This window comes from Tenrec ecaudatus, chromosome 7 (assembly GCF_050624435.1).
Source record: "Tenrec ecaudatus isolate mTenEca1 chromosome 7, mTenEca1.hap1, whole genome shotgun sequence".
In the NCBI taxonomy this organism is placed as follows: Eukaryota; Metazoa; Chordata; class Mammalia; order Afrosoricida; family Tenrecidae; genus Tenrec; species Tenrec ecaudatus.
Window position 1 is genome coordinate 35,099,166 of NC_134536.1, and position 22,865 is coordinate 35,122,030.

The 22,865-nt window shown below is 43.1% G+C and overlaps 2 protein-coding genes across 5 annotated transcripts in view; one reads left to right on the forward strand and one right to left on the reverse strand.

Annotated features, from left to right (window-relative positions):
* The window catches only part of SLC2A12 (solute carrier family 2 member 12), a 109,825-nt gene extending 96,274 nt beyond the window's left edge, over nucleotides 1-13,551 (forward strand). For both annotated transcript variants that reach the window (XM_075554510.1, XM_075554511.1), the window contains one exon: nucleotides 11,333-13,551. In XM_075554510.1, coding sequence (XP_075410625.1) covers nucleotides 11,333-11,477 — 145 coding nt within the window. In that variant the 3' untranslated portion in view covers nucleotides 11,478-13,551. The remainder of the gene's footprint in view (nucleotides 1-11,332) is intronic.
* A 158-nt stretch (nucleotides 13,552-13,709) lies between these two features.
* The window catches only part of TBPL1 (TATA-box binding protein like 1), a 32,432-nt gene continuing 23,276 nt past the window's right edge, over nucleotides 13,710-22,865 (reverse strand). For 2 of the 3 annotated variants that reach the window (XM_075554513.1, XM_075554515.1), the window contains exons 2-7: nucleotides 20,365-20,543; nucleotides 18,313-18,395; nucleotides 18,106-18,169; nucleotides 17,436-17,539; nucleotides 17,235-17,329; nucleotides 13,710-15,658 (exon numbers count right to left, since the gene is read on the reverse strand). In XM_075554513.1, the coding sequence (XP_075410628.1) occupies nucleotides 15,579-15,658; nucleotides 17,235-17,329; nucleotides 17,436-17,539; nucleotides 18,106-18,169; nucleotides 18,313-18,395; nucleotides 20,365-20,499 (561 nt within the window). In that variant the 5' untranslated portion in view covers nucleotides 20,500-20,543 and the 3' untranslated portion in view covers nucleotides 13,710-15,578. The remainder of the gene's footprint in view (nucleotides 15,659-17,234; nucleotides 17,330-17,435; nucleotides 17,540-18,105; nucleotides 18,170-18,312; nucleotides 18,396-20,364; nucleotides 20,544-22,865) is intronic. The other variant, XM_075554512.1, reaches the window with a different exon arrangement.

Sequence of the window (22,865 nt, forward strand, 5' to 3'; positions counted from 1 at the left end):
TCACAACAAACTATGGATAGCCTTTATTTAATTTATTTTTTAAATCATTTTATTGGGGGCCCTTATAGTTCTTTTTCCCCTTTTATCTGTTTATCAATTTTATTTATTTATTTTACGTTAAAATATTTCCCAGAAGGCTAAAACTTTTAGACAATACTTTCTGATTGGAGCTACAAACCCCACAGTCAGCAGTTTATATCCACCACTCAATCCCAGTGGGAAAGATGGAGAGAGACCTCTGTCCGCCCTTATAGCTCTTATAGCAATCCATACATATATACATTGTGTCAAGCTATGGATAGCCTTTAGATGAATGGGAATTCCAGAACATTTCATTGTTTTTATGCAGAACTTGTTCGTGGATCAAGAGGCAGTTGTGCATACAGATCAAGGGAATACTGCATGGTTAAAAATCAGGAAAGTTGTGTGTCAGGATTGTATCACTTCACCATACTTACTCAATCTGTATGCTGAGCAAACCATCAGAGAATCTACATAGAATGTGGTATCAGGATTGCAGGAAGGCTTATTAACAACCTTTGAGATGCAGCTGGTACAACCTTGCTTGCAGAAAATGAAGATAAAGATCAAGGATTTTCAACCTTCAGTATGCATTACACTCAATGTAAAGAAAACAATAATTCTTACAACTGGACCAGTACGTGATATCATGATGGATGGAGAAAAGATGGAAGTTGTCAAGGATTTCATCTTGTTTGGATCCACAATCAGTGCTCAGAAGCAGCAGTCAAGAGATCAAAGACGTGTTGCATAAGGTAACTCTCCTGCACAAGACTTCTTTAAAGTGTTGAAAAGTAAGGAGGGTACTGTGAGGACTAAAGTGTGTGTGCCTGACCCAAGACACGGTCTTTTCAATAGCCTCAAAATCAAAGAAGTATTGAAGCACTGAATTAAAGTGTTGGCAAAGGATATTGGAAGTACCATGAGCTGCCAAATCTATCTTAGAAGAAGCACAAGCAGAAAGGATGTCAAAACTTTCTCTCATATACTTTATCTTAAAAAAAATATTTTATTGTTTTGGTGAGAGTTTACATAGCAAATTAGGATCCCATTAAACAATTTCTATGCATATGGTTCAGTGACATTGGCTAATTTCTACATTATGTCAACATTTTGTTGGGGTTTTTTTGTTTGTTTGTTGGTCTTGTGTGGGTTCTTTTTTTTTAAGAGTGGTTTTCTTGAGTTATAGTATGCACAAATTATACACCTCCATGGTTAAATTGCTTTTAAAATGAGTTGCATATACCTCATCACAATCAGTTACAGGGCTTGCTCCCCATTCGTGGATTCTTTGGCCCCAAATCCCATTGTCATCCCTATTCTCCCGCCCCTACCTCCATCTTCCCTCCATCCCCTGATAAAGCCTGGCACCAGTTATTGTCTCTATGCATCTACTGCTTTTGTGCTTCACAAACTGGGAAACCCAGCAGTAACAATAAGAAACAAAACAAGATACAATGGCAAGAATAAAATAACATAAAAAGAGAAATACAGTAAAGCCCGGGACCTCAAGAAGGAGCATTGAGATGCGATGCAGTCAAGTTCCGAATCAATTGTTCCCATAAGAAATAACTGAAAACATTGATCTCTTATCAAGCACAAAGCTTTGACCCTAATCTTGCCTTTTTATACAAAACATTATGCAGGAATTTCAAAGTAAATAAGAGACACAACATTTTAAAAGGTCTTAACAACAACAGTATGGCCCATACCTTGAGATGGATGAGGATCTGGATCTGTGGACACGGATGTGGCCAGGAGGGATGGAGAGTCAGTGTTTGGAAGGGGTATTCCCGTCCATCAAATCAACTGGTCGCTGCTTTTCAGGATATATACATAGCCCTTTTTTACCCTTTTCCACTAGGACCTGGCTGGCTTTCTCTAAAAAAAAAAAAAAAAAAGAAGAAGAAAGAAAGAAAAAGACAAAAAATCTGTCTGATGTGGTCTGCTGTTGGCGTTTCCTTAACTGTTTTCTAAAAGGGTTTACTAAATTATCATCAACAATAGCGATAACACGGTTAGCCAGTTCCTTATCATGATTCTTTTCAAAAAGCTCTGTCTTAGGACTCATGTTTTTATCTAAAAACAGTACAAAAAGACAGAAAAACTAAGAAAAGTATAGCAAATACTTGGAACACGGCCACATAAGCTGTAAACAACGCGTGCTAACGCCAAGTGACCGGAACACGAACTGCTTTTGTTAACAAAAAGCACGTGTGTCGGGTCAGATTCCGATGTTTTGTTTGAGCTCCGATGCAAAATTTTCTCAACATTTCACGTCCAAATCCGAGCATGGCGAGCGCTGACGCGAAAAGATCAGGAAGAAAAGAGCACCATCAACATTTAACAAGCCACAGAAGAAATGTTTGTCGCGGAACAAGCAAGAAAAACTTGAGCCTTGATCAGATTCAGGTTGGGGCAAAATGGAGGTCAGCTGACCCAGTGTCAGCTTATCCCATGTTCGATCCACCATGATCAAGTTCACAGTCAGCTCTTCTGAGAGTAGAGCTGTTTCAGTCCCTTGCCTGTGGCTCGAAGGGATGTGTCAGAGGCTTAATCTAACTGGATCCTCTGCAGATGGATGTTGGGCTCCTACCACCTCTCACGTACTTCCAACCTGTTGTCGGGAGAGGCAAGCTCCTGGGGAAGGACAGCATGCTTAATAAAGAGATAGCTAAAAGTAGGAAGGCCTTCAACAAGATGGACTGACACCGGAGCTGTAACAATGGGCTCAGACACAAGAATGGCGGAGTCTGGAGCAGGGCCAGAAAGTGCTTCATTCGGATGCATACAAGGTCAGTGGGAGCCGGAACCAACGTGATACACCTGTTGACAGCAGCTGTAGGGTTTGCTGTTCCTACCAAGAGACCTTTTCCTGACGGGTTGGGTAAGAGAAGGTGGGAAACACTGGCATGGCTGAGTTGAGCGGCAGTGAACAGGGTTCACTGTTCTTGCTAGCCTGAGCTTAAAAGGCAGCATCTCAGGTGCAGGGAGGGGAGATGAATCTCACTCCGAGCGAGAGAAGAGAAAGGAATGCGTGCATCCTCTGGACCCAAGATCTCTACACACAGAACCTCTTCAGTCCAGGCATCAGCTTCCACATCAGAGAAGCAACAAAGAGGTGGCAAAGGTGTGGCAGTGGCAGCAGATGCAGGAGCCAGGACCTGACAGAGGGGAGGGTGTTCAAGTCACGGGATCAAGTCAAGCTGAGTGCATTCTGGGAGGAGGCTGACTCACTGAGCTGCTCACGGCGAAGTCTGAAGTTGGAAACCACCCGCGGCTCTGTGGGAGAAAAACGAGACTTCCTGGCCCTGTAAAAAGTTAGTCTGGGAAACCTGCAGGGACAGCTCCACCCTGTCCCACAGGGTCACTGTGAGTGGGAATGGACTTGATGGCAGTGAGTTTGTTTTGTTTGGGAGGCATTTAATTGGGGGAGCTAGGTTTGCAGACCCATGGAATTAGAGCTGAGTGCTTTGGAGTTGGGACTAAAGGCAGAGTAGAATGTCGTTTGGTAATTTATTGTAGGCCCTAATGGAGCTTTTTAACGTTGCCCAAGTAGGGCAGGGGCTAAGGGGTCATGTGACTGACAGGCCGAAGACTAGAGCGAGGCTGAGAAGCTGTTCTGTCAGACTAATTTTGCCTGAGACTACAGCCTGGTCACCTCGATTATAAACCGCATAACTGTCTCTTCCGTGAGTTCTGTGTAGCCCTGTGGATTATTGAACCCAGCTGAGAAGTGGAGAGAGCTGTGGGAGGGAGAGTGGAGTCAGAACTGATAAGGCTGCGGGGGGAGAGCCAGCCTGCCCTCAGCCTCATGGGAATCCACCTGGAGCAGCTGAAACCGATGACTGTGGTCGTCTCCTCCCCACTTTACAGCCAGAGAAGGTCAGGTGCCACCCCCCAGGGCGCCTTCTGTACACACGGACTGCCAGAAGTAAGTCTGTCTAGGAGAAAGTCAAGCCAGAATGCCCTGCCTCTGTTGCCACGAGGAATCGGCCGAAATAGAACCTCTCCCTGTGTTAGGCTGGGGTATCTAGGAGACCCAAATCAGTGACCCTCATCTCGGAACAGAAAGAACTTCCTCTCAGCCCAGGCCAACTCAAGTGGGAAGTGACCTCTTGACGCTAGCCAGGACCCTCTTCACACTCCTGTAGTTGCACACTGGTGACAAAAAAGGGGGAGCAGGAAGAGCACAGGGCAGTGGATCCAGAGCTTCTTGGATCCAAGGTCTGTGGAGACGTAGCAGGAGCCAGGGGCTCTCAGGGTCAGGCAGCCCACACAGGGCCACTCCTGGAGGCAGACACAGAGTACCAGGTGAAGAACCAGTGAGGGGGAAGGCAAAGTTGCAGAGAGAGGGAAGCTCTCAGTTTATCCTTTACAAGAAAACCACATCCCTAAGGAGACGTCATCAACAGGCTTGACCTGACTGACAGGGGGCTTTCCACCATTACACTTCCACGGAAATTCAAGTCAACATATAATGATCCAACTACCACAATCCCTCAAAAAAGAAAGATGGCAAGATTTCATTGTGTGTGTGTGTGTGTGTATAAGAAGCTACCAATTGTTGGAAAATCTATATCATGCTTGATAAAGGGTCAGTGAAAAATAGAAAGACCTTCATTTAGATTGACACAGTGGCTGTAACGATGTGCTCAAACATAGCAGTGCATAGTGGGTGGTCTAGCAAATGTGGTGAAGAAATTAGACGGTGCCCAGCTATCAGATATAATAGCATCTGGGGTCTTAAACGCTTGTCTCCAAACAAGCAGCCAGTCTTCTAAGTGAGATGTCCACTAAGTCCACCAACATCCATGACCAAACGATTGTAATCCATATAATCTGAAGTCGAAGGAGGGAATAGCATCAGAGCCTAAATTGTGAGAATTTGGTTTGCAGAAGGCTATGGACGACAGTGGGAGCCCAAGATACATTTGTGAGAGCTACACAGGAAATAAGCCTCTGGTGATTTCCCTCTGTCCATAATAGAGGGATGGACAGACACTCATTACCCAACAGAGTGTACCGGAGATGAGTGTCGGAGATCAAAATGAGAAACGTGACTGGAATAGTTAAAACATTGTCAGTTGATCCCCCCTCTGATGCATGTTAGGCTTGATCTGGTTTTCAATACTTTATTTTTTTTGTTTGTTCATATTGGGGTTTACCTCAAATGTACCGTATATACTCAAATATAAGCTGACCTGAGTATAAGCCAAGGTACCTAATTATTACCTGGGAAACCAGAAAAACTGATTGACTCGAGTATAAGCCTAGGGTGGAAAACGCAGAAGCTATTGGTGAGTGTCAATAATCAAAACAAGTGAAAATAAAATTACTAAAAATTGAGACATCAATGGGGTAATGTATTTAAATATTTGTTTTGAATAAAAAACATAAATAAGAGGACAAGTCATTTGACAGTAGTAAACTAGCACAGTAAGTGGAAAATAGGTTCAACAAAAACAATAAGGTATCAACAATGATACCTTAAGAGTACTATTCCCTGAGATCAATCAGCAACCAAGCTAAAATGTAAAGAGTTAAAATCCTTCAAAACTGGATTCCTCCTCATCATCCGTATCCCAATGCAGAGCTTCAGCTGGTGTGAGGTCATCATAGACGCTGTCCTCACTGAGATCGCCGTCATCACCATCACTGCTGTCATTTTCATACAAAGCGCAGTCTTTACTGCCATCCACAGCATTACTAATACTACATTTCGGGAAGGCACGTCGCACCATGTCTTCTGGAATGTCTTCCCATGCATCTCGAACCCACTTTGCTATTAACTCTATGTCAGGCTTTATGAGATTTCCTCCTTTTGTTAGTCAGGCTTGACCAGATGACATCCATTCATGCCACATCCTTCGCACACAGTCTTTAAAAGATACACCCAGAGGCTGCAGTACAGATGCAAGCCCACCTGGAATAATGGCTAAAGTAAATTTACTAGATTTTGCCAATTTTTTTATGTCATCCAATAGGTGGACTCTGAACATATCTCAAACAAGTAACGATTGCTTTTTCTTTAAGGCTGCTCCTGGTCATCGGTTCCAATTTTCTTCCAGCCATTTTTTTGTTCCGACTTCATCCATCCATCCATCCTTTAACATGTGCATGCACAGTAATTCTTGGTGGGAAATTGATCTTTTTAGGCAAGGTCTTTCTTTTAAAACTAATAGCAGGCCGCCACTTAGTTCCATTAGCCAAACATGATAGAACATGATAGAACAAACTGGTTTGTTTTTTTCATTTCCTGTGGTTTTGAGAAAAATGGTTTTTTCTCCTAAACTTGCCATAGTTCTGTTGCTTGGAAGATCAAAAGTCATGGCAGTTTCATCCATATTCCCAATATCTGCCAGGTCATAATTATAAATTGTTCTTTGTTTTATAATAAATGACTGAATGACATACCATAATTTTTTCTTCAAGATCTTGTGGCAATTTCTGGGAAATTTTTGCTCTTTGTCTCAAAAATAGGCCAAACCTATCCATGAAGTGGGTACACCATCCTGCTGACGCAGCAACTTTTTCAATGCCTGGTGCTTTATATTTGTCATCCTTAGCCATTTGTAGAGCATGTATGCAGATTCCCATGTGTGTTACGCAATAACCATTTTGACAACACTCCATAACCCTTTTATGCAATTCACTCTCTAGAGTCCCATAAAAAGATGTTAAACCACGATGAGCTTTTTTAGCTTTTGGAATCTGTTGCAAGTCAGCCTTCATTTTCCGCCACTCCCTCACTTGCTTTTCATCAACACAGAATTCTCCAAGTCTCCTTGTTAATCTAAGTCATCCAATTTTACACTCCATTTGGACATTTTTATCAGGATCGAAACATGCTATGATACCTCCCCACACCATCCTGAAATCCTTTAGTAGCCATTCATTGCATTTAAAATCTTGTTGATCCTCTTGTCCTCTTTAGCTTTTGCTGTTTCTCTGCTACAATGTAGAGCTGCAGAGTTCTCAAGAGTATTGTCATCAATTCCAGTTCTTCTCTTATGAACCTCCTCCCACCAGAATTTTATGTTCACAGTTCCACTAAAACCATGGTTTATTTTTGGTTTTGAACATACCAAGTAACCTCCATTGCTAAACTAATGGCCAGTTGTCTTTCATCTTAATGACCATCCCCAGCATTGACTTGTCCTCCCTAAACTACCTGCTTCATTGCCTTCAGGACCCCTCTCCTGGTTTTCTCCTCCATGACTCACTCACTCACTCCTCCATGTCTCCTGCTGAGTCCATTTTATCCTTCCACGGCTTAAAAGGTAGAAGTGGTTGGCATTCAGTCTTTTCCCCTCTCTACCGCTTTCCCTGGCTGGTTGATCTCATACCAGGTTATGGCTTGTGTACTGGACAGGGTTCGCTAGAGAGACAAACCAGATTGCTAGTAATTATATATAAATATATTTATAAAGATAGATATATAATTCAAGAAATAAACCATTAAATTATATACAGATAATACAAGAAATTAATAGTTAAATTATAAAGCAGTGAGACACTAGCAGTTCTTCAAGGCTTGAGAGCTGCCAGTTGCCAGTCCCCTTCTGTAGACAGAGCTGGGCTATATATACACCCAGGCAGCAAACAGCAAGGCAGGTCCCCAACTGTCATCAACTGTCAGTCCCCAGCTCGAGATGAACATTCCAATTGTGTGGTTTTAAAGGGACCTCAACTTACAGCGACACAGTCCACAGGCTAGGCATCCCACAGGTAGTGTACCCCTTTAAACTGAGGCACAGAACAAGCAAGCCATTTATCCCTCTGCCCTTGTTAATCCTACTTGTGTTTATCGGCCAGTCTGGCACAATAAACTGTAGCAGCTTGTATGCCACTTCATGCGGTTTGTGATTGACTAACCTAAAGGTTGGCCATCTGAACCCACCGAGTAGCTCTGTGGGACAAAGACTTCCATGCAGATTAGTCAGGAAAACCTTACCGAACAGTTCTCCTCTGCCACGGAGTAGATGCAGACTCGTACTGACCCGAGAGGAAGGGTAGAACTGGCCCTGTCGGTTTCCGAGGTTGTCCATCTTTACCAGGATAGAGCCGCATCTTTCTCCAGCAGAGCAGCTGGTGGGTTGGCACTGCTGTTAGCAGTTCAACAGCACATCCACTACCCCACAGGGCTCCTAGCTATCTCAGTCTTGGTATGCCCATTGTGAACTCAGGATGACCCAAGCCGCACCCCCATATTCTACTCAGTCTTATTGCTCTCAGTTAAGATCAACTTTATCCTATTTGCTCTGACTACAAACCATGGAGTCTTCTCCGAGGCCTCTCAGCCCACATTCCGTCTGTCAGGAGACTGTGTTAGCTCTTACTTCACAAATCCAGAGCCTGACTACCTTCCTTGCTGTCACCCTGATCTGAGTCACCATCTCTCTCTTAGATTATTTCAATAAGCCACCTACCCGGCCCACATTTCCATCTGGGTCTCTCCCAGTCTGTTCTCAGCAGTGCTCAAGGTGGTCCCTTTCAGCCTGTTGCTTGGCTCAAATTCCCCAGTGGGGCTCCATCCCAAAGTAAGAGCCATTGACGATCCCCAAAGCCCTACATAGCCATCAGCTCCAGTGGCCTATTTTGCTGACCCCTAAACACACCAGGCATGCGGGAGTCTCAAGGTCTTTGAACTTGTTCTGTCTGGAATTCTCTTCCCTTGGATATCCACATGGTTCACTGCTTCACCGCCTTCAAGTGTTTAAGTTACCCACAGAAAACTCATAATCCAACCCCTAACTCGTCACTGGCTTTTCTTATTTTTCACCCAAATTGACACACTATATATTTTGCTTATTGTCTACCTGCTCCCGTTAGTTATAGTCACTGGGCTTTTGTACATTATGTTCACTGTTGTTTCCCTAGAACAATTCTTGGGCATACACCTGGGGGTCATCATGATTGGGAAAGCAGTAAGGCAATGACTGGGTTGGGATCGACTTGATGGCAGTGAGGTTTTTGTTTGCTTGTTACTTTGGTTTGGAAGGCAATGACAAAGGAGTCCTGCTGGTGCTGTGTGAGTTTGGGGGGAGGGAGGAGAGGTGGAGACGACACGTTAGACTGCTGTTGGACTTGCTAGGTCAGCAGTTCAAACCAGCTCCATTCATCTGCTGGCCACTTCTTTCCCTTTGCTGCTCACATTCTCCAGAAGCAGCATTCAACAGACTGTCAGCCTCATCAGGAGCTGGAGTCCTCGATGTCCATCACTTGCAACCTTCCTTCTCTCCTTAAACTTAGGGCTCAGGAACCATCACCATGATCACGGTCAACCCCGCCCCTTTCCTCCATCAAGCTGGCAGCCTCTAACCCCAGTTAAACCAGCTTTTATCCCGACAGCTGAGGAATGCAACACGGCTGCTGAAAACATAAAACAATGCAGACAGGTCTTGTTTTAAATTTATGAGCTTAAGTCTCTAGTGAACTTGCAAGAATATCTTGTAATCTACCATGTTTCCCAGAGATGAGTTGACTTTTCTACTCTCTGAGATTATTTCTTAGCTTAGTCTCTGTTGGCAAAGTTGGCATTTTCCCTCATTTCCCCAAGAAAATAAAAATAGGAACTAGCTTATCCTCCCATCAGGTGATCTACCAACCTACTGACATCTATGTTCACATACTTGCAAAAGCGAATTCTTGCATTTTTGCACCAGTTGGGTCAATGTCCTCCTTCTGTGGGATGATCACAGCACGCCAACAAACACAAACAAAAGCTGCAGTTACCCTCACCCCAAAAATACACATCTTCTAGATTTCCATCTTCAGCCGTTCACCCACCTTCCTACTCCACCTTTAGCAGTTCCATGGTCTCTTCACTTCTTCACCTTCGACTGTCTCTTGAACTGACTCCCACAGTACTGATTCCCACGGGTACTCATGACTTCCAAGTCACCAAACCTTAGGGCAGATTCTGAGCCCGCTATCACTTGACTTCCCACAGCGCTTGCCCCATCATGCTGCAGGCATGTTCTACAGAGCCTCAGACTTTTCCGCCTGCCTCCTTAGTCAGTCCTCCATCTCCCCTCGGCTGCTTCTTCCATCTTTCTAAATATTCTACGCTGTTCTCAACTAGTCCCACAGTTTCAAATGCCATCCACAGATGACTTTCAAACTTTTAGCTCCAGGCTTTGACCTTTCCTGAAGTCTAACTGCCTACTTAATATTCTCAATGGGAATACCACCATCTCTAACTTAGTGTGACCCACACAGAACTCCTGGCTCGCAACTTTTATTCACCCAGTCTCACTCACACACACACACACACTCTCTCTCTCTCCCCACCAACAAATCTTCCATCCGGAAGACTCTTGGAAACCAAAACCTACGATTTATTATTGAGCCTTTGCTGCCCTCCACACCTCACACTTAAACTATCAAGTCTCAGGAGTTCTGTTAACATACTCAATAACCTGACCTTTCCAGCCACAGCATCATAAACCTCTGTCCTCAGCAATCTAGCTTCCCACAGCAGTTACACTGATCTTTATTTAAAGTGCCTTTCCTTAGCTCAAGATCCTCTCTCCATTAGGTTCCAGAGAAAATGTAAACTTCCATTCAAGCAGACTTTGCTGTAGCCCTGGGGGCCTTCCTGAAAGCACCGCTCCCTCCCAAACTTCATTGTGTCACCTCTGGAGGAAGATGCCATTTATGTAAGACAGATCCAGCCGCTCATCTTCCTCCCTGCTTTCTCCATGAGCACTCCTATCACTTGAAATGAACCCCCCCCACCATGGGCTTTTCTCCCCCCATTAAAATACAAGCTCCATGATCCGGCCTCTTCATCCAGGGCATGGACAGCATCCCTGCTCTCCTCTCCATCATCAGGGAAATTACAGAAAGATCTCAAGTGGATGAGGGTGGGGTGGGAGGGGTGCGATTAAGGGAGGCCTTCTCTTGTTAAAAGATGGTAAAATACCATAGCTGGAGGAAATAGCTGCGGGGAGAATTCATCATGCAGGAAGGGATACTGGGGAGGGAGGGCAGGTATGAGAAATGGTGAAGGAAGCAGACCTGAGAGGTTATCTTCTATCGTCCTTGGAATCCTTCCCTGTGTGCGGGGATTCTGTTCTGGGAAGATGCCCCTAATCTTACTCTTCTCACAAAACTGACCAAAGCTCCATGTGCAACTGAATTCCATGACGCTCCGAAAGCCTCACGGTGGTAAAACTAGGCCTTTTCTGCAGAGCTAAAACCCCCACGTTACATTCTTCAGTAAGTGTGCCCATTTTCCATAAAACGTGAAACCACCGCTGTAAATTAAGATTGACGTTTTCATGACTGCTGCTTTCTCTTTCAGGAATTATGTGAAAAACAACATTTGCTTTATGAGTCATCGCCAAGAGGAATCCGTGCCAAGTCAGCTTCAGAAACAGCGAGCCCAAGAGCAGTGCCAAAGACTGTGTGGTCAGGGACAGCCAAAGCCGCCGTCTCCAGAGGCCTAGTGGCCGCTCAACCGCGGGGCACAGAACACTGCACTGGGTGGCTTGTGCCGTGTAGGTGTTGCTCCTGTGCGTTCTCTGCAGGGTCATGGAGCGAGTTCTCAAGACGCCTGCAATGATAAGTTTTGTCTCCCCTCCCCTGGGAAAAAGAGAACCTCAAAAGGTAGTTGAGGCACAAAGTCAGTTTCTTCTTCTGAACAAGTTGTCGTTGTCACGCTTCGGTGCTGCCTTGCGGTGGGCCCCACGGGGCAGAGCGGAACTATCTTTCCCAGGCTGTAATCTGCAAGGAAGTGGGCTGCCAGGTCTGCTCTCCCATCATCACTCGTGAGCTTAAACGTGTCTTTTGGTTAGCAGCCCAATGTGCCAGCCCTTGCGCCACCAGAAAGAGCCCTTTTCCCTAAGGACACTAGCTCCATATCCCGACTGGCGCTCTGGAAGCACCTGTACCACAGTGTGGCCTTTGAGACAGTCCTACTGATGTGTTCACCTTTGCCTTAAGAGTCGTACAGAGGCCTGGGCCAGCTTCACTCTTCTGGTACGTGAGTGGCCTGAACACATATTTTCAGTTGACGAAGACACTATTTTCACTGAGTTGTTTGTGAAAAGAGAGCCAGTACACAATGTGGACAATCGAATTGCATGAATGTTCTATATTAGGATAGGGTCCTGGCTAGGATTTTAATGATACTTCCTAGTTAGAACTGCACCATAGGTTATACAGCTTATTTTAAGAATTACGAGTGTCATTATTGCAGAGCATCTTAGTATTATTAATTTCATGTTAGTTTTGTAAAAATATGCAAAGAAACAATCCTGCCACCATTGAGGAAAATAAGCATGTTTTTTCTTCCCCATCTGCTTTCTGATGCACATATAGAAACAACCAATCTAAGAACATGGGACCATCTTGATTTAGAAATAGCCATTAGTGACACATTAGAAAAGAAGTCAGGCTACTCAAAGCTCTAATGAGGTTTGAGTTACGTTTATAACATTCTGTGTGTCAAGCTTTCACGAAAACAGAGATGCCACCCGGTTTCCTATAACAGTCAGCGCTCCTCAGGAATATCACTACCTCACGCTGGTTCCCAGCGATAACTGACCAAGACACGCACATGGCTCTGCAGGCACAATCCAGACTTCAAATCCCTCACCACCACGCGCTGTGATGCAGATGCAAGAGTGGGAACCACCCAGAAACACAGGCTGTCATCTCCCTGACAAGGGATGACTCTCTTCTGTCTTCTCCAGGTGAAGACTTGGCCAGGCATCTTACCAACAGCATTTGTAGACAATCCACTAGAGTCTCCAGCCACTTACGTACTAGTCTATGAATCATTAATATTATAAGCTATGGGAGACACAATGGGAAAGATTAAAAAAAAAGTCCTAAAAGAGAATCAGTCCTGTGAACCAAAACCCTTGGCAGCAAAAGAGGAAGACTTTTATTGGCCCAGCCTCTTCCTTATGAACCCCTAGCTGTTTGAATTTGATATGAAAGTATATGATGTATGACGTCGCATTATAACAAAGCAGAAAGACTATATAATAAATCAATGTAAGCTACAAGAAAAATGTATTATCTGAGATGCAGAAGATATTGACTAATAAAAGTTCTGATTTTAAAATGTACTCTCTTAATTGAAGTTGACAGGGAAATTGGCAGGAAAGCAGCGCTCAGACTGTGAACAGTCCCATCCGAGTATGCATCACATGCGACAGACCGCATCTTTCTGACGTTTGCTTTGGTAGAAGGGAAGTTGTGTTCTACAGAAGTCAATTGTGATTTATCATAAATCTTCAGTGGGATTATAGCTAAAATGAAAAAAATATCAGTATGCATTTTTTCTCTGCCTAGCATTACAGATTTCAAAACACTAACAATTCTATGAGATGTTGCCTCTGAAGTCGAAGCACTAGAAATATTTTAGACACTCCTTGGTTTGGCCAATGAATGCTAACAGGGCAGGAAATTATTTGTAGATCTAATTTCAGTATCTTAAATGTTCCCTTTTCTTTCCTTTCTCTTGAGTATGGAAAGAAATCATTTTGTCTTCATATTAACATATTGACCCAATACCCTCAAAATCAGAGCCTTTTGATTTTCAGTAATAAAAAGGGGGAATATACTTACAAATTTGTACATATGGATTCAATTTTTTTATTAAAAAAAATGTACAGCACTGCGGAAGCCGGAAGGCACCACACTCACTCACGCCTTACCACCTGTCAGCTCTAGTGGGTCCCGCCGCCCACCCCTGTGGATACTTTTGTCCGGTGCTGCTCACTCAGGCTCCATGGAGCTGATCTGCTCAGACTGCCAACCCCACCTCAGATAAGACATTGTGATGAGATACACTGCCCAGTTTCAAGTCACTTGCACCTTGATGTTCAGACGTTGGAATATGCACCTGGAGATAGCCGGCACCCTTTTTTATTTCCCCTTTCTCTGTGGTGAACAAGGCCACGCAGTCTACTGCTGACTGTTAATTACAACCAAGTGGACAATAACAAGGGCTTTAAAGTAGTCCACAATCTGTAAGTGTGTGATTGAACTGCATTCCCTGCATTTGAGGAAGTGAGCCACCCTACTGCATTGTAAAGTAAACGAACACAATTGGGAAAAAAGAGCAAAACGACAAAGAGGAAAATCCTGTGTGTAAAGAAAGAAGACCCCAAGCCAGCATTTGAGTCCACTTTTGAGGTGTGGGGAGGCGGGGTGGGGGGTTGAGAGGCCTCAGGAGGATGAAAAAGAAACATAATTTGCAGCCTTCTGTGCAGTGGTTACCATCTGCAGATGCCACGTGCCTACTGAGAAGCTAATTCAGCCCCCCACTCGGTGACGTCATTGTCGCTTTGCGGGAGGCAGGAGCATCCATTACCATCCGGGATGCGGGGAGCCCGTAAGGACAGCATCATAAACACCTGAGCTCCCTGTCACCCACGTTCTGTACTACACTGAACAGTCACAATAGTGCCATTAAAGGAAACACAGCAAAGGGAAAGAAAGACATCCTGCATCTTGCAAAATGACTTTTCAAGTTCAAGTTGAACTATACACTGTGCCACAGAGGCAGCTTGTGGGCATTTGTTAAAACAACACAATGTTATCAACTTCGGAAAAGACTCTTAGTATTGCCTTGAGCACCAGCCAAAGTTTAATGAGTCAAGAACCTCAGTCAGTTTCCTGTAATTCCTTTGCAGAATAACCAAGGTACACATGAGGAACAAGCCATCAGTTTCTTTCTCACATATATCCTGTTTGTGGGCAGAAGTTTTTTCTTATTAAAACTACAGTTTTCTTAACGGTCAAAAGTTATTGAACATTTTCTATCATATTAAATTAGCAACATAAAACATTATGCTTTATCTATAAAGTTCTACTGGGTTCCTTCCAGCTTATATACATGTTTGCATTTCTAATCTGCAAGAAACAAATTCCTATTTGATATTTGGTAACAGAGCATTAAAGAGTTACTATACACATGGCATAAGCTATTTCTCTCTATATATACAAAATACACTTCAAAGAGAAGCTAACACACTTTAGCAAAAATCTAAGCTTGCATAGTTTAAAAAAAAATTATGGATACAATTTTGTTAAAATAGAAAATGGGGAATAAAAGTTCCAGAATGGATATGAAGAGAGATCTTTTCCAAATTTTTATTTGTGCACATTCAATTGAAAAAGATAACTTGTACAGGTTCTTTGGTGCCCATATTCAGCATACAAAAATGTAAAAGACTATTCACAAATAAAACACATTAGCTCAAACTGGAGAAAAGAAATAACAATGACAACGATAAAACAATTTCAGGTAGTGCACACTGTGACAGCTCTGCTTAGGACATGAGAATTACTGCGAAAATAAATAGAATGTCCTTTTGTCAAAGCAGCAATGTCATGTCTTGTAAACTTCCCTTTTATATTACAGCAAGGTTTGCAAGAAACTCCTGCGGCCAGGAGCGTACACTGCCGCCGCGGGGGAATACGAGTCTGTTTCCTCAGTCACTGTTGGTCCAGTTTTCCTTTTGCTTTGAGTCCAATGTGCAGCAGATTTCAAAAGGTGCTCAGTTAGGAATGCTAACCAATGACACGGTGGATTATAAAATTTCTTTCCTGCTTTCAAACACAAATGGGTAAATCTGCTCCACAGCAGTAGCAACAGCCTTTACATTGGGGCCTGCAACAAACACAGGAGGGAGGGTGAGAAGAGGGGGAGAGCACTGGGGTAACGGAGCTCCCCAGGAGACCCACAAGTCGGTCAGAACAGCAGGGGGTTGGTTGTTTTTTGTTTATTCCCCACCCCTTTAAACCTACACTTATATAATTAGACACACAGTTATACTAAGAACCAAGAGGATTAAAAAAACCCAACATTCTTGATTAAAGAAAATCTAGGACATGTAACTGATGTTATTCATCTCAATGTAGGTCACCAGTCTGGAAACAGTGCAGTAAAACCTGTGAAAGCTGGAACTAATGCCAGGAGGAAGCTTGTCAGAGAAGGAAAGTGAAAATAAACATCTTCCGCGAAAACAAGTGATAATAAAGTGGCAAGACCACCCTCCGTCAAAAGCAGGAACGTTTCAAGACCTGGGAAACCGGGGCAGTCTTGTTGAGTTCTGGCTCTCAAAGATCTCACAGTGTACAGAACCACATGCTAAGCGGGGATTTCAGTGGATCTGGGTTCCTGGCCCGATTAGCAGGCTATCTGGACCCTGATAATTTACCAGAGGCTACATGAAAATATGTTTCCAAACACAACTCTTTCAACTTTACGATTTTTTCAATCAAATATTTCTCCCTAAAACTGAAACAATTTTAAGAAAAGTCAAGAGAGAAACCATATTCAAACTCTCATGGATCAAAATAAGAAACTAAGGAAGGAGTAACAAGACAGACAGACAACTATTTTTCTTTTATTACTCCTTCCAAATACTTAAAGACTCAAAAGATATTATGAAACACATACAACAAATAGGTAATCAATTGTACATTTGAATTTTTTCCTTAAAACTTCTAAAGTGCATAAAATATTTTAATCCTCAGTATTTGTAAAACAAGTTATCAAGAAAAAAATTTTAATCATGCTATGGAGAGATTTAGGGAACCTTGGTGGTGTATTTACTGGGTTACACATTTGGAATCCACTACGCCGCTCTGAGAAAGATGAGGCTTTCAACTCCAGAAAAGAGTTACAGCCTCGGGAACACACCGGGCAGTTCTACTCCATCCACAGGGTCTCTAAGAGTCGGCACTGACTAGAAGGCAGTGAGTAAGTATGTAGAAATCTACCAGAACAGGCTCAACAGCCCCAGACTGGAAACTACCAAATGCCCACGGACAGTAACTCATATATTGGATTCTAAACAACAGTGGGAATAAGCGATCATCAACTTCACAGAATAACAAGGGTGGACTGCACTATAGCAATTGTGAATGAAAGTAGGCAGACACAGTTTACATACACTCACTGCTATGAAGTCCATTCTGACTCACAGGGGCCCAAGAAGGACAAGGTAGGAATACCCCTATGGGTTTCCTGGACCGGGCCTCTTCACGGGAGTGCAAAGTCATGTCTTTCTCCCAACTTGCTGTACAGATTAATAAACAGTATAAACGCAAAGGAAACGATCCACAGACTTAAAAGTTAGGAGAGTGGCTTCCTTGAAGGACAGAGGAAGTTGCTGAGAACAAATCAGGCATCTCTCACTCCAATGAATCCATACATGACCAGCTTAGCTTCAACACCATACCTGTTACTGTGATACTTCCCGTGGAAAAAATCTGTAATGTAGCTCTTAGAGATTTTATTCGATAGCACACTGCAGGATGAAGCTCGGGTTCATAACTGTACCAAAATGCAAAAACAAACACCGACAGTTACTATACATATTTATAACCATGGAAAAGTAACTGTGAATACATTAAGTCATTTTGAGTCTTCAGAGCCATACCTGGCATGAGGTCTATTGTTCTTGGTGAATTCTGGCAAACGGATTTCAAATGGCATGTTACACACTGCCAAAACGTTAACAACTTTAAAATCTGTAAATATTACCTTTAGGAGAAAAATAAAACTCAATAAATTATTTTAAAATAGAAAGTCGGCTCATCAAATTCAATAATTGATTTTGAACCCTTAAGAAAATAAAAAGAACAAAATCATCTTACTTGTTTAGTAATGTTTTCAACGAACTCATCATTCACAAGTACCTTAGGAAGCTCATAATTTGTATTGATTCTATTCAGATCTAAGCCCTTATGAATTCATATTGCACAAGGCCAGCATGCCAGCAGATGGTCACTTCACAAGTGTGACAGCCTGCCAACAAGCATGGACGTGTCACCAGGGGATGCTCACCATCCTGACATACCAGTCTGAGAGGGTAAAAAAAATGTGGCTTCGTGCCAGAAGTGCAAACCACCCAGAGTGGAAAGGGCCATGAGCTCTCAAGGAAACAAGTCTCTATGCTAAAGGGAGTTGGCAAAGTCAGGGCCCTGTACAAAGACACCACAATAGGAAAGGACACTAAAGGATAGGCTACACATTTCAATTTTACAAAAAATTAACACTTAAATATTTGTAGTTTTGTTGTTGTTATTGTCCTTGTTTTTTAATGTTACCTGAAAACCCAGTTTCTGCAGACTGCGAGCTAAGCGTCTGGCACCAAATTTAGCTTCTTCTTCACTAAAAAAAAAACAAACTTCAGTTACACACACACAAATTTATACTGGGGGTATTATAAACTAATTCATTTGTTCTTAAGTCTAGAAAAAAGCCCTTTTCACAATGGGAAAATTTGAAAAACTAAAAACTCAAGAAGTGTTTACCTTGTTGCTCCAGTGCAAATAATCTTTCCTGAGGACCAAATTGTAGCTGTAATTCTAGGTTTTCTAAGCTTCATTAATACTTTCTATAAAAGAAGAAATAACATTAAAAATGTTGATCAATAATTTTTCTCATGTATGGTTCTGTGACTATGTGGCCCCTTTAATGTCCAACTACTATTCAAAGCTTGTTTAAGCTTGAAGTAGCTGATCTTCAAGTCACGTGTTCAGAAAGCAAATATAACACTTAACATAAAGACTTTATTTACTCAAAAGGACATTTAATTAGTTAAAAATACAAAGTCTATAAAAATCTTTTTTCAGTCATCTTGTATGTATGCAAAACCTGGGCAATGAATAAGGAAGGTCAAAGAATCAATGATGTTGAATCATAATGTAGGCAAAGAAGAGTGAAAATTACTGTGGACTGTCAGAAGAACAAATAAATCTGTTTTGGAATAAGTAGACAGATTGCTTCTTAGAAATGAAGAAGGAGAGTCGCTGTCTCACATACTTCAGACATGTTAGCAAAAGTAACCCATACACGGAGATTAATACATGTTTTGTGGAATTAAGGGTCAGCAAAAAAAGAGGAAGCCTTTTAATGAGATGATACGACACAGTGGCCATATAACAGACTCGGAGATGGCGACAACTGTCAGCGTGGAACCACACAGGCAGGGCCTGGTTCTATTGTACTTCGGGTCACAATGAGTACGAACCAACTCAACAACAAACATCCGTGTCTCAGGAACCTTCTGGTAGTATGTCTTCCATGACAGATGTGTTTGTCCGTTTGGCAGTCCATGGGCTGAATTCAACTGCAATAATTCTACTTCAGTCTGCCTTAGTCAATGTCCAACTGTCACAGGCATGTGAGGCAACTGAAAATACCACGGCACTGGGCCACGTGTACCTTAGTCCTCAAAATGGCATCCTTGCTCTTCAACATTTTAAAGAGATCTGGTGCAGATTTACCCACTACCATGTGTCAATTGATCCCTTTACTACTGCTTCCATGAGCACTGTGGAGCAAGAGAAACCCTTGACAACTTCACTTCCTTCTGTTGTGAGGATTTGGGTCTTTACATTGAGTTGTAATCCACACTGAAGGGGGAAATCCTGCAGCTTCATCAGCAGATGCTTCAAGTCCTCCTCCCCTTGAGCAAGCAAGACTGTGTCATCCGCATAATGCAGGCTGTGAATACGCCTCCTCCACCTCTGATGCCACTCTCCCCTTTCTACAACAGTCTCCCTAAGTGCAGTGAGCGGGCACAGCCTGATTGTAAGCCCCAGCGATTGCTTGTGCTGAGGGCACGCTGCCTCTCGAGCCACGTGTAGGTGCCCCAGGAGCACAAGCAGGGGCTTTGGAGCGCCCAGTCTTCGCAAGGCTATTCAGAAGACTGCTATGAGCCACAGAGTTGAATGTCTTTGCATAGTCAAACACAAGTAAACTTTGTTTGGTATTCTCTGCTTTCAGTCAAGTCCCATCTCACAACAGCAGTGGATGTCCTTTTCTGAATCTGGCCTGAACCTCTGGCAGCGCCCTGTCAAGGTTTCAGGTCTGAGTTCAGATATAAACCCTTTATTTCCAGAAATTTCTTAAGAAAACCAACTACTTGGTTTAAGCTAAAAAAGGAGTAAGAAAATTAATATACTACAAAAATGTACAATATATGATAAGGCCTCAAAAAGCTCATGTAAAATGTTATTTAAATCTGATGGCAATGTTCCATGAGCTTTTTGAAGGCCTCTCATATATCCGGGCATCAATCCAGCATAATTGTACCTGAGTAGGTATAAAAAGAATAAGCGTCCCTTTCTTCAGTTAAAAATGGACAGAACAATACAATGGCTATGTGACCAAGGAATTCTTTGCTTCAGACTCAGGTGTCTCCAAACGCCTTGCTGTGCACTGCCACAGAGCCAGCACTGCTCGGCACTGCTAGGGTGCTCGGGAACCATCTGGAGAACGCATGCATTCTACAGTAGCACGCACAGCACTAGCTTCACAATTGGGCTATGTAGTGCACATGTCAACGTGAGCATACTTACTCCAACATCACGCTTATAAATTACATTTGCCCCTTCCAAAGCAATCTTCCTTAAGTTCAAATGGCATCTTGTTCTAAAAACACAGACTACGTTTGTAATTAAAATGTCCAGTGCAACGTCACTGTCTGCATCCATTGGGGTAGTTTAAAAACTCAGCTTCCTGCCACGAAGATCACATCCTAAGAAATGAAACAAAACAATGACATTACACTCCAATGGTCTGTTACATTTTGCAAATATTCTTGGCATTTAAAAATGCTAAAAACACTAATCGATTATTATTTATTCTTCATTTGCAACTAAAATGATACCCCTTCGTTTCCCCTAAAAGACAGTACAGCACACATACATATTGTTGTGGTTAGGTGCCACCGAGTCCGTCTCCACCCACCAGGGCCCTATGTGCACCGCAACAAAACACTGCAGGCCTGCGCTACCCTCACCGTTGTTCTTCTGTGTGAGCCCACTGCTGCCGCGACTGTGGCAACACACACGTGTCCAGCGACTTACGCACCAACAGGAATTCCCCAGATGCCCGGTTTTTCCAGGCCTTCCAGTCTTCTGCCTTTGACAGACCCCATTATCTCCACTTTTCTGTCACTCATGTGGAGGCCCCGTGTCTTCTATGAACTCCGCTCAGGAGGACTGGACCAGGCCTCCTGCCTTCTCCCCTTCATTTTCTCTGTCCCCCTTTCTCTGCAGTCTGGGCATGAAAGCTGAGGCTCCAGAAGTCCCTCAATTAGAAATCATGAATGCCAGGACTCCTACGCTTCTTAACTCCAGGATCAACAATGTGACAGAAAACGAATCTCTACCAAAATCAATAGCGAGGAGGGTGTAGGAGCCCTGGGAGGGCCTGATGAAAGGCAATGTAACGCAGAGGAATTACTGAAAAGCAAATGACTGCTGAGCATGATAGTGGAACAAGAGGAAAGTAAAAGAAACTAGAGGAAAGAACTAGGATGCAAAGGACATTTATAGAGTTCTACATACAGGTCTGTACATATATAAACATGTTTATATAGGACAATGGGGAAATAGATCTATGTGCATATATTTATAGGTTTAGAATTAAGGTATCAGATAGACATTGGGCCTCTACTCAAGTACTCCCTCAATGAAAGACCACGTTGTTCTATTAAACTGGCATTTTATGATGTTCACCTTCCCAACACTATTGCTGAAGACAAAGCAGGTGCATAAGTCAATGTGGTGAAGAAAGCTGATGGTGCCCGGTTATCAAAAGATATAGTGTCCGGGGTCTTAAAGGCTTGAAAATAAACAAGCAGCTATCTAGCTGAGAAGCAACAAAGCCCATGTGGAAGCAGCACACCAGCCTGCATGATCACAAGGTGTCAATGGGATCAGATATCAGGCATCAAAGGACAAAAATTCATATCATTGTGAATGAGGGGGGGTGCGGAGTGGAGACCCAAAGGCCATCTGTAGTCAACTGGACATCCCCTAACAGAAGAGTGGCGGGGAGGAGATAAGCCAGTCAGAGTGCAGCATAACAATGAGGAAACATACAACTTTCCTCTAGTTTTTAACGCTTCCTTCCCCGCACTATCATGATTCCAATTCTACCTTACAAATCTGGCTAGACCAGAGCATGTACACTGGTACAGATAAGAACTGGAAAAAGGGACACCACACCACACCACCACCACCACCACCACCCCACCAAGAAAAAAAAAAAGAACTGGAAACAGGGAATACAGGACAGATAACCCCTCAGGACCAATTATGAGAGTAGCGATACTAGGAGTGGAAGGGGAATGTGGAGTAGAGGGGGGAACCGATCACAAGGATCTACATATAACCCCCTCCCTGCAGGACGGACTACAGAAAAGTTGGTGAAGGGAGACATTGGCCAGTGTAAGACATGACAAAATAATAATAATTTATAAATTATCAAGGGTTCATGAGGGAGGGGGATGGGGGAAAAAGGGGAGGAAGTGAGGAGCTGGTACCAACGGCTCAAGTAGAAAGAAAATGTTTTGACAGTGATGATGGCAACAACTGTACAAATGTGCTTGACATAATGGATGGATGGCTTGTGATAAGAATGGTATGAGCCCCCAATAAAATGGTTTTTAAAAAAGGAAGAAAACTAATCTCTATCATGCTTATCCCTCTCCAGACAGCATTATCTTCTGCTATGATTTTTTTTTAAACCATCTGCTTTTAGTAATGGAGGCTGTTGTAATGAACTGAAAGGAAAAACTGAACATCATGATAAAACTAATGGGGTTTATTGTATCTCCAGGGGTCATTGCCTGGTACTACGGTTGGTGGGATGAGGCCTGTTTCTTCGGTTCGTGCAGTCAGAGAGACCGCCACCCAATGTCAGCATGCACCAAATACGAGCAAGTGGCTTCTCATAAAACTAGCCCAAGGTACAACATGTACGTGAGCACTTTAAGTCACATGAGCCACAGGTGGATAAGTCCCCTTATCTTAACTGATACCTGTTCCTTGAGAAACCCACTGCAATCCAG